General features: G+C 37.2%; 1 protein-coding gene across 1 annotated transcript; it reads right to left on the bottom strand.

Moving 5' to 3' along the window:
- Positions 1-7,643: 7,643 nt before the first annotated feature.
- LOC115970475 (alkane hydroxylase MAH1-like) lies at positions 7,644-9,155 on the bottom strand. Its single transcript, XM_031090106.1, has one exon. The coding sequence runs from the start codon at positions 9,153-9,155 to the stop codon at positions 7,644-7,646; it is 1,512 nt and encodes a 503-aa protein (XP_030945966.1).
- Positions 9,156-9,493: the final 338 nt, after the last annotated feature.

Below are 9,493 nucleotides of genomic sequence, written 5' to 3'. Positions count from 1 at the left end.
TTCATAATGAGTCGCAGAGGTGGATGGGTTTTATAATAGGCATACCAAGAGCATTTATATCAGAAAATCATCCACGTTAATCAAGTTAAAGTTGTGTAAATTTGCAAAGTTATTACAGTATTTGCTTAACATTAATATTCTTCATTTTGTATTTAATTTTTTCATTATTTTTTTTATGTATTCTAAAGATGTAAAAGAAACTGGGTGGTGGTTGTTGTGTGTGAAGAAAGAAAAACAATTAAAAAAATAAAGAAAATTTGATATTTTAATAAAATGTAGTGTAAAATAGATAATCTAATTTAAAGTGTTTTAAAAAGTGAGTATGTAAAATAAAAAATAAAAATAAAAGTATGTTTTTACTGTAAAGTAAACAAAATTTTTGCATGAGTTGATATAAATGCTCTTAAATTGGGTATATTTATTTACCACCAAGCGTAGGAGGGTTAGGCTTGTGGTTTGGTTTCAAAGCACACCTATTTCATAGGTAGAACTTTATACTATTTGAATTTTGAAGTACGTACTAACATTAATTTAAGTTTGAAAACAATCTAGTGAAACAGAATTGAAATCCACCACCATGTTTAGAAGTCAAGCAAAGAAGGCAAAAAAATAAAAATAAAAAAGGAGGAAATTATTACGTTGCTAGTGTCAAAAGTTGATAGGTTAGTCCATAGTTGTTAAAACGTAAATCGTATCATGAATCGATTTTTTTTTTTTTTTTTTTGTGTATCGTAAGAAACACAAAAATTTAATAAAATAAAAAATTTTGATATACATATATAAAATATACATGTATATTCATTATAAATTTGGAATATATTCAACGAATAATTAATTTAATCATACTTATGTAATAATATTTAACAAAGTTAAATAAATAAATCAAATTAACATTTGTTTATAAAATACATATTCAAGTTTATTAAACTTGAAAGTGATAATACATAATGTGGGGGCCAAAGAATTCGCGGCCCAGTCCCACTCTACATTAGGGCCTAGGGCCCAAGCCGAGGAGAGTCATTGCCGAGGACGACCTTCTGCTCGGCACTTCACTAAATGCCTAAAGAAATGAGCAAACTGAGTGTAGGGGCAGGGCAAGCGGAAAAACTGCCAGCATCATAATATAAAACCCTGTACCTGACAAGCCCATGCTCTAAACCATGCCTTTTAACCTCCCCAACGACCACAGACTACTCTAGGTATGGGTTGACAAGACAGGTCTGCACCCCAAAAAATAAAACTTACACGTGGACTCTAAAAGGAAAAGGAACACTAATATAAAAGGAAGAACCCCCCCCCCCTCAGAAGAGGGGGGGCTCTCACTGGACCCCTGCGAAAGGGAGAAAATGGAGGACACAAGGTTCCTCGGACGCCGTTTGAGGACTCAGGTCCTATAACCCGTACTAATGAAGGGCTCGGCTAGATAAGCCAAGCCCGCCTATATAAGAGCTTCCATACAAGCCATGATAAAACCGCCCGCCTATGCCCAAGGTCATGCCTTTCAAGCCCACTCTCTACAAATCATATTGTTGGGGCCCTTTGCATACGAGCCCAACGTTATTCATGGGTCATTACAAAGCGCGTCCTTACAATTGGCACCGTCTGTGGGAAGGCTTACGCGTTGGCTCAGGTGGCGGTGGAGTTGAGCCTTTGTCAAGCAAAGGTCTGCGAAGGTGCCTTCATTTCCAGCGACATGTCGTTGTTCCAACATAAGTTTCCACTAGGAGCTATGCCTGGCAGTGCCAAGGGCGCGGGCAATTCTAGGGGCTTCCAACATCAAGCTAACCCCTCCCCACTTTGGTCAAGGGGCTAACCTTTAGAAATTAAATCAATAAAAAAAAGACTACAAGTTTTGGACAGAACCAAGGCCTTGTATGGTCCTCGGACTCAAGCCTCTGGGGAAACCAACTACTTAAAAGAAAGACTACAAGTTTTGGACAGAACCAAGGCCTTGTATGGTCCTCGGACTCAAGCCTCTGAGGAAACCAACTACTTAGAAGAAAGACTATAAGTTTTGGACAGAACCAAGGCCTTGTATGGTCCTCGGACTCAAGCCTCTGGGGAAACCAACTACTTAGAAGAAAGACTACAAGTTTTGGACAGAATCAAGGCCTTGTATGGTCCTCGGACTCAAGCCTCTGGGGAAACCAACTACTTAGAAGAAAAACTACAAGTTTTGGATAGAACCAAGGCCTTGTATGGTCCTCGGACTCAAGCCTCTGGGGAAACCAACTACTTAGAAGAAAAACTACAAGTTTTGGACAGAACCAAGGCCTTGTATGGTCCTCGAAATCAAGCCTCTGGGGAAACCAACTACTTAGAAGAAAAACTACAAGTTTTGGACAGAACCAAGGCCTTGTATGGTCCTCGGACTCAAGCCTCTGGGAAAGAGTTCCCCATTGATAGTTGGGTTAATCCCAAAACTGCGTGGATTCCCCAGCCTACCCTCAGATCCTCAGTACCAAGGGAATTGGTGCAACTGCAATATGGGGCCATGAGTTGTCAAAGCACAGTTAAAGTCCCTCACTGCTCGGCTACCCTCTCGGATGAATTATTTAGAGTTTATTGTTCTCGGACGGTCGCCTCGCATGCATTACGGAGTACTCAGCTGTTATCTCGGTTAGTTTCATGAGTTTAATCTACTGGGAATTATCATTATTATGCCTGGTAATGTCGATAAATTAGAACTGGTAGGGTTCTGTTTCAAGGTTTCCTGCTCTAAGTATCATTGAATGAAAACACACATATAGCACACCCATTCACAAAATAATAGTTGCAGAAAGGAAAAATGTTTAAAAAAGAAATAAATTCATCTTTTATTAAGACAAAGAAACAGTACAGCGTACAATGAAAGAGCTTGAGTAAGCTCATACTGAAACTGACTATACAAGCAAAAAGAAAAGATACAAGGGAATGAAGAAAAGCCGAGGAAGAGGTGCAGAGAAGAGACGTGCTGCAGCTTCAAGATTTCGTCTAAGGAAGCCATTCCTCAATACTTTTACATGCCTATAACTCAGGCAGCCAAAGAGCCCGACTCAGGGCTTGCACCGTTGAAGAAAAGGTGCAGAGAGCCCGACTTCGGGCTAGCGTAGCTGAAGAAAAGGTGCAGGGAACCCAACTTGAGGCCAGCACCGTTGAAGAAAAGGTGCAGGCAGTCGGAAGTTGATAGGCCTCCATGTAACCACGCCTGCGATATAGCAGACGACGCTGATGGCGGAAAACTTTACTTCCGACGCACCAAGAATCTGGTGCGACCAGTACCTGCTTCGGATTTTGACTGAAAGAGGAAGAAATACCATTTCCCCCTTTGTCAATACGGAAGACTAACTTGAATCTGTGCCTTCCCTGTCCAGACCGTGCCACCTTGAGTCTCGGAAGGACCCGGCGCCTCTATGGAGGATGTAGTTCCAATACCCCAGTCCGTGTCTCAAACATATTGCACAAGGGGTGGATAACACTAAGTGGGCAAATTGTGATTATGGCTAAAGGATTAGGATTTTGAAGAGAGCCGAAGGGTTTGTATGTAAGGAGAACAACCTCCTATCCTACTCATATAAAGGGTAAGGTGGTGACATTCAATTCATGCAACTTTCCAAGGAATGCTATGGACAAGGAATAGTTGGCTCAAGTTCCAACGCCATTCGTGATCGTAGGATCTGAAGATCCTCATGAAGGCACGCCTCGAGTATAGAAGCGTCAAAGGACTCCGCGTGAGTGGGTAAAGGAATGCCCCTTAATTTGGCACGTCTCCCATATAAATAGAAAAACACAAATATTAATGGAGTGTAGAATCCGAGCAAGCGAGGATGTAAGCCCAACATTATCAAAACCCTCCTCCCCAATTAAAAGTCGGGAAGCAGGCTTTTGAGGGGCTATTGTGGGGGCCAAAGAATTCACGGCCCAATCCCACTCTACATTAGGGCCCAGGGCCCAAGCCGAGGAGAGCCATTGCCGAGGACGACCTCCTGCTCGGCACTTCACTAAATGCCTAAAGAAATGAGCAAACTGAGTATAGGGGCAGGGCAAGCGGAAAAGCTGCCAGCATCATAATATAAAACCCTGTACCTGACAAGCCCATGCTCTAAACCATGCCCTTTAACCTCCCCAACGACCATAGACCACTCTAAGTATGGGTTGACAAGACAGGTCTGCACCCCAAAAAGTAAAACTTACACGTGGACTCTAAAAGGAAAATGAACACTAATATAAAAGGAAGAACCCCCCCCCCTCAGAAGAGGGGGGGCTCTCACTGGGCCCCTGCGAAAGGGAGAAAATGGAGGACACAAGGTTCCTCGGACGCCGTTTGAGGACTCAGGTCCTATAACCCGTACTAATGGAGGGCTCGGCTAGATAAGCCAAGCCCGCCTATATAAGAGCTTCCATACAAGCCATGATAAAACCGCCCACCTATGCCCAAGGTCATGCCTTTCAAACCCACTCTCTACAAATCATATTGTTGGGGCCCTTTGCATACGAGCCCAACGTTATTCATAGGTCGTTACAAAGCGCGTCCTTACACATAATATATGAGCCAAAATAGTAATTTCATTTTATCATCTTACCTAATCAACCTTATTTAAGTCAATGTTATTATTATGTTCATCATCTTGTAAAATTATTTTTTCTTTGATATTTTTTTCATCATCATCAACATTTAATATCTCTTTTCTTGTTCTTTTATTTTAATAATTTTTCCTTCATATTTCTTCTTGGCATTCTAGCTTCTTAGACTTATAAAATAATAACAAAATAAAAATAATTATATTTTCTTTTAATACATTATTCATAGCATAGAAAAAGAATTGAGAAAATTACACTTTACCACCTTAAACTATATACCCTAAACTTTTCGAATGAATGTTTTACACCTTAAACTAAGACATTTTTTATGCACCCTAACATTAAGTGCACTATGGACGGACTCCCACATGACCATTGCTTAAGTGTCACCTAGTCAAAAGACCCAAATGCCCTCTTCCAATTCCAAAGACCCAAAAGGCGTTACACAGATCCTTAGTCTCAGTCGTTCTCTCTCACTCAGAATTTGGTGTTTTGGGTCTTTCCATGCACCGATCCACGCAGATCGGTAGAGATAAAGTTGGTGTCGATGGTGGCTGGGTCCGATTTAGGTTTTGTTTTGGTCATGACTCAGAATTAGTATGGTCAACTCCAAGAGCTCACAGTGGCATCCATGATCTCAAAATCGATTGGGTACAATTCATCTCCTCTCTCTCACTTTCATGACAAATCTTGGTGATGGATCGGTTAGAGATTTGTGTTTGTGATCTGAAATTTTGAATGCGCTAATCAGAAAGTGGGGATTTTGTTTATGGATCTTGGTCGGTCTGAATTTGTGTTTGTGATTTTGTATCCTATGAATTTGTGTTTGTGATTTGGTTTTTGGCAGAGGATCTCATGCTCAAAAATTGGTGGCTATGAGATGGTATGTGGGTTTTTGATTGTGGATGTCATGCCTAAGAATTGGAAAGGAGAGGAAATAATTAAAATAGACAAATTTACTCCTATTTGAAAATAGACTTGCAACATTGGTCTATTATTAATTTAGAAATGGTAAATTGGGAAATTTATCTAGTCAATAATTTATCTACTCTACTCTCCCTCATTTCTTAAAAAACTTCCAAACAAGGTAATTGAATTACTCTCCCTCCCTCTACTCTACTCTCCCTCCTTTTTTAAACTTCCAAACAGGCCATTAGTGTTGGTAGTCTTTTTGTTAACTATCATTAGTGTTATTATCTATGTGACTAATGGAACAATGACTTCACCTCTTTTTACTACAACTGTTTTACAAAACTGACGTGGCACTATATCACATTAGCTTTTTTAAGAACCAAAAAAATAATAATAATAATAATAACATATCAGATTTCTTTTTAAAATAGATTTAAAATAAAAACGCCAAAACATCAAAATTCTCAAATGTAAGCAAATTGTTCATCTCCATTCTGCCTTTTATGCCTCATCATAGATCATCCATTCTACCATGAGTTGCATTTGCTTTATTTGAGATCTTATTGATAATGTTTTTTTTCCCTGGTTTTTTGTTTGAGGATGAAGGGGGGCGAGAGTGGATTTATTGATAATGTTAGTATTTGAACTTTCAAACATCATTTCTAGTTTTCTGTTTTAGTCCTTAACTATCATTAAATCTTCTTTCTATTTCTTTTTCTTTTTTGTTGAAGCAATTGTATCTGAAACAATTTTGGTCCTTTAGTTCAAATAGGATCTAAATTTGGATGTATATATGCTTTGCTCCTTCTTTTTCCCATATGACTTCATCATGCCTTGTGAACACTTACATTTGGATTTGGGAAGAAGATTAAGGTTAGATTTAGATTAGAAACCCAGTGAAATTGAAACTAAAAGGGTGATTTAGATTAGATTTAGATTTGAGAAGAAGATATTTTAAAATTGAAACAATTGTATTCACTACTTACTCAAAAGGAACTCTGGTATTGTGCAAATGAACCAACCAGGTTTGAGTTTGATTTTGGGTATTGCCAACAGATTGCAAAGGAAGAAAGTGAGAGAGAAAATGGGGACTTAACCAATTTTTATTTTTAAGTTTTTAATGGAATGATGTATTAATTAATTAATTTCATTAAAGCATGTGTACGTATATTTTAAAATTAATTATGTGGCATAATACATGTAAAATATAATTTTCTTCTTTTTAACAAAAAGAAATGTCACCTCACTAAAAAAAAAAAATGTCACATCATTGTTTTGTTTGCCACATAAGCAATAATAGTAACAATAGTTAACAAAAAGACTATCAACACTTATTTTTTAAAATTTAAGGAACTAATAATGCTCACTTAAAACTTGAAAAACCAATTACACTTTCAGGACAAACTTTAAAAACTAATAATATAGTTTCGTCTATATTTACTTACCGCGTATTTTATGGGTAGAACTTGGTACTTTGAATTTTGAAGTACATCCTAACATTAATTTAAGTTTGAAAACAATCTAGAGTAACGGAATTGAAATCCACCACCACGTTTAGAAGTCAAACAAAGAAGGAATAAAAGAAAAAGGAAATTATTAGGTTGCCAGTATCAAATGTTGATAGGTTGGTCCATAATTGTCAATATTAAATCGTTTTGTGAATCAATTTTTTCTTTTTCTTTTTTTGTATAGTAAGAAACACAAACATTTAATAAAATAATAAAAAATTGTGGATATAAATATATAAAGTTTATATTCATTATAAATTTGGCATATATTCAACTAATAACTAATTTAATCCTTACATGAAATATTAGGTTGCCAGTATCAAATGTTGATAGGTTGGTCCGTAATTGTTAATATTGAATCGTTTTGTAAATCAATTTTTTCTTTTTTCTTTTTTTTGTATAGTAAGAAACACAAACATTTAATAAAATAATAAAAAAATTTGGATATAAATATATAAAGTTTATATTCATTATAAATTTGATATATATTCAACTAATAACTAATTTAATCCTTACATGAAATATTGCAAGTGCGCAATCCAAGCATCACACACAACTATATTTATTCGGAAACAATACTTTCAACCATATTTTATTCCGATGATGACAAGGACAATTACTTTACCACCAATGTGGTCTAGCTAATACTGTAATTTTTCTCTATCAGAAAAATCTTTTACCGATCCTCACCTTCAAACCATGTTTCATGTGAAGTATAACGGAGATACTAGGTGAAACAGGATGGCCCTCTACCACATGAACACGATAATTCCAAAGGATGGCACTTGCAATTATTTTCATTTGAACAAAGGTTATATCCTTACCTAAACAAGTCCTTGCACCAGCATTAAATGCTATGAATTTGAAAGATGGTACATGCATTATTCCTCCATGCTCAGAAATCCATCTCTCTGGCTTGAACTCTAAGCAATCTGTGCCCCATATGCTTTCCATCCTTCCCATTGAGTATAAAGAGTATATAATTCTCGTTTTTGGTTTGATATAGTGGCCGCTAGGAAGAATATCAGATTTAGCTGAACTTTTGTGTTCAAAAGGTACGGGTGGGAAAAGCCGCAAGGTCTCACATATTGCTCCATGTAGATAAACTAGCTTACTTAGCTCATCTATGTTTGAAACCCTCCATTTGTCATTGTCCACCAGATGCTTTTTGATCTCTTCTAGAATTTTAGCTTCAACTGATGGGTGGGTTGCAACAAGCCAAAAAAACCAAGTTAGTCCAGAACTTATGGTATCTCTCCCTGCGGCCAAGAGATTTGTCGTAGTGTCCCTTAGAAACTTGTTGGATTGGGTAATATTACTACTCATTTCTCCTTCTTGTTCCTCCATAACTATAGCTGTAAACAAGTTGAATTTTAATTCCTCCTTCTTCACGAGGTTCTGTTCTTCTCGCTTGGTTGAGATGCATTCATATACAAATTCATCAAAAACTTTCCATGCATGTAATAGCTTCTTCTCTGATCCAATCTGCAGCCTTCTTTGTAACTTCCACCATCTTTCTGGCACAAGGTGTCGATATAACAGACTTTCCTCCACTTCATCAAACGCATTTGAATGTGCAACTTTAGGTAATTCAATGGAGAGGCAATTTGGATCATGACCTAAAACCATTAAGCAAACACTATCAAAGGTGAATCGTTGAAAAACGTCTTGTAAATCAACCTCAATTCCCAAACTTGAGATGTCATCAAGAACTGGAATAAGGCCCTTTTCAACCTTTCCCTTGACAACTTCCTCAAAGAACAACTTGAACTTGTTGTCCTTTAACAATGTCTGAAGTAGCTTCCTTTGATATTTCCACGAGTCATGATCAGAACTAAAAATCCCATCTCCCAGAACATCAAAAATCTCTCGAAATTTCCTCCCCTTTCCGTAGTTTGGAAAATTTGTGCTACAAATGTGGTGGATGTTCATGTGATCACTAGTGATCAAAAGTTTAATGCCAGTTAACCAACCACCCTGAAACTCGAAAGTGCCCCCATAAAATTTGAGAAGGGAAGTTAGGTACTCATGCACATGCGATGCATTGAGAAGAAAGCCCGGGAGCATTCCGACGATTGGCCAATTTGTGATGAATGAGGTTTTGTTCCATCTCCAATGGTAAAGAAAAAGGAAGCTTAAAAATATTGCTACAGGGTACAAAAGAACTATGGCCATTGGAGTTGGTAGAACCTTTGAGATTTCCACAAAGTCGCAGATTTGGATGACTTTTATAGGGATGTATGGTAAGTATATTTAGTGATATAAAAATAAATGTACTTTCCATAATACTCTCTTTTTTTCATATAAAATTCCTTACGTATAAAGAGTTCATGACCATCTATAGATAATTACATGAAAATAAATGAAATTACCCATTTGACCGTGATAATTAATATATCCATTGACATAAATTTTGATGAGTTGGAAGGCTAAATAAAGAAAATTTTAAGATATGCGTCACTTGGCAGAAACTTGGATGGTTGATGTTTTTACCTTTTTATATGCTAACCAAT

This window comes from Quercus lobata, chromosome 2 (assembly GCF_001633185.2).
Source record: "Quercus lobata isolate SW786 chromosome 2, ValleyOak3.0 Primary Assembly, whole genome shotgun sequence".
NCBI lineage: Eukaryota > Viridiplantae > Streptophyta > Magnoliopsida > Fagales > Fagaceae > Quercus > Quercus lobata.
The sequence above is the reverse complement of the archived record's forward strand: the minus strand, read 5'-3'. Positions and strand labels throughout refer to the sequence as shown.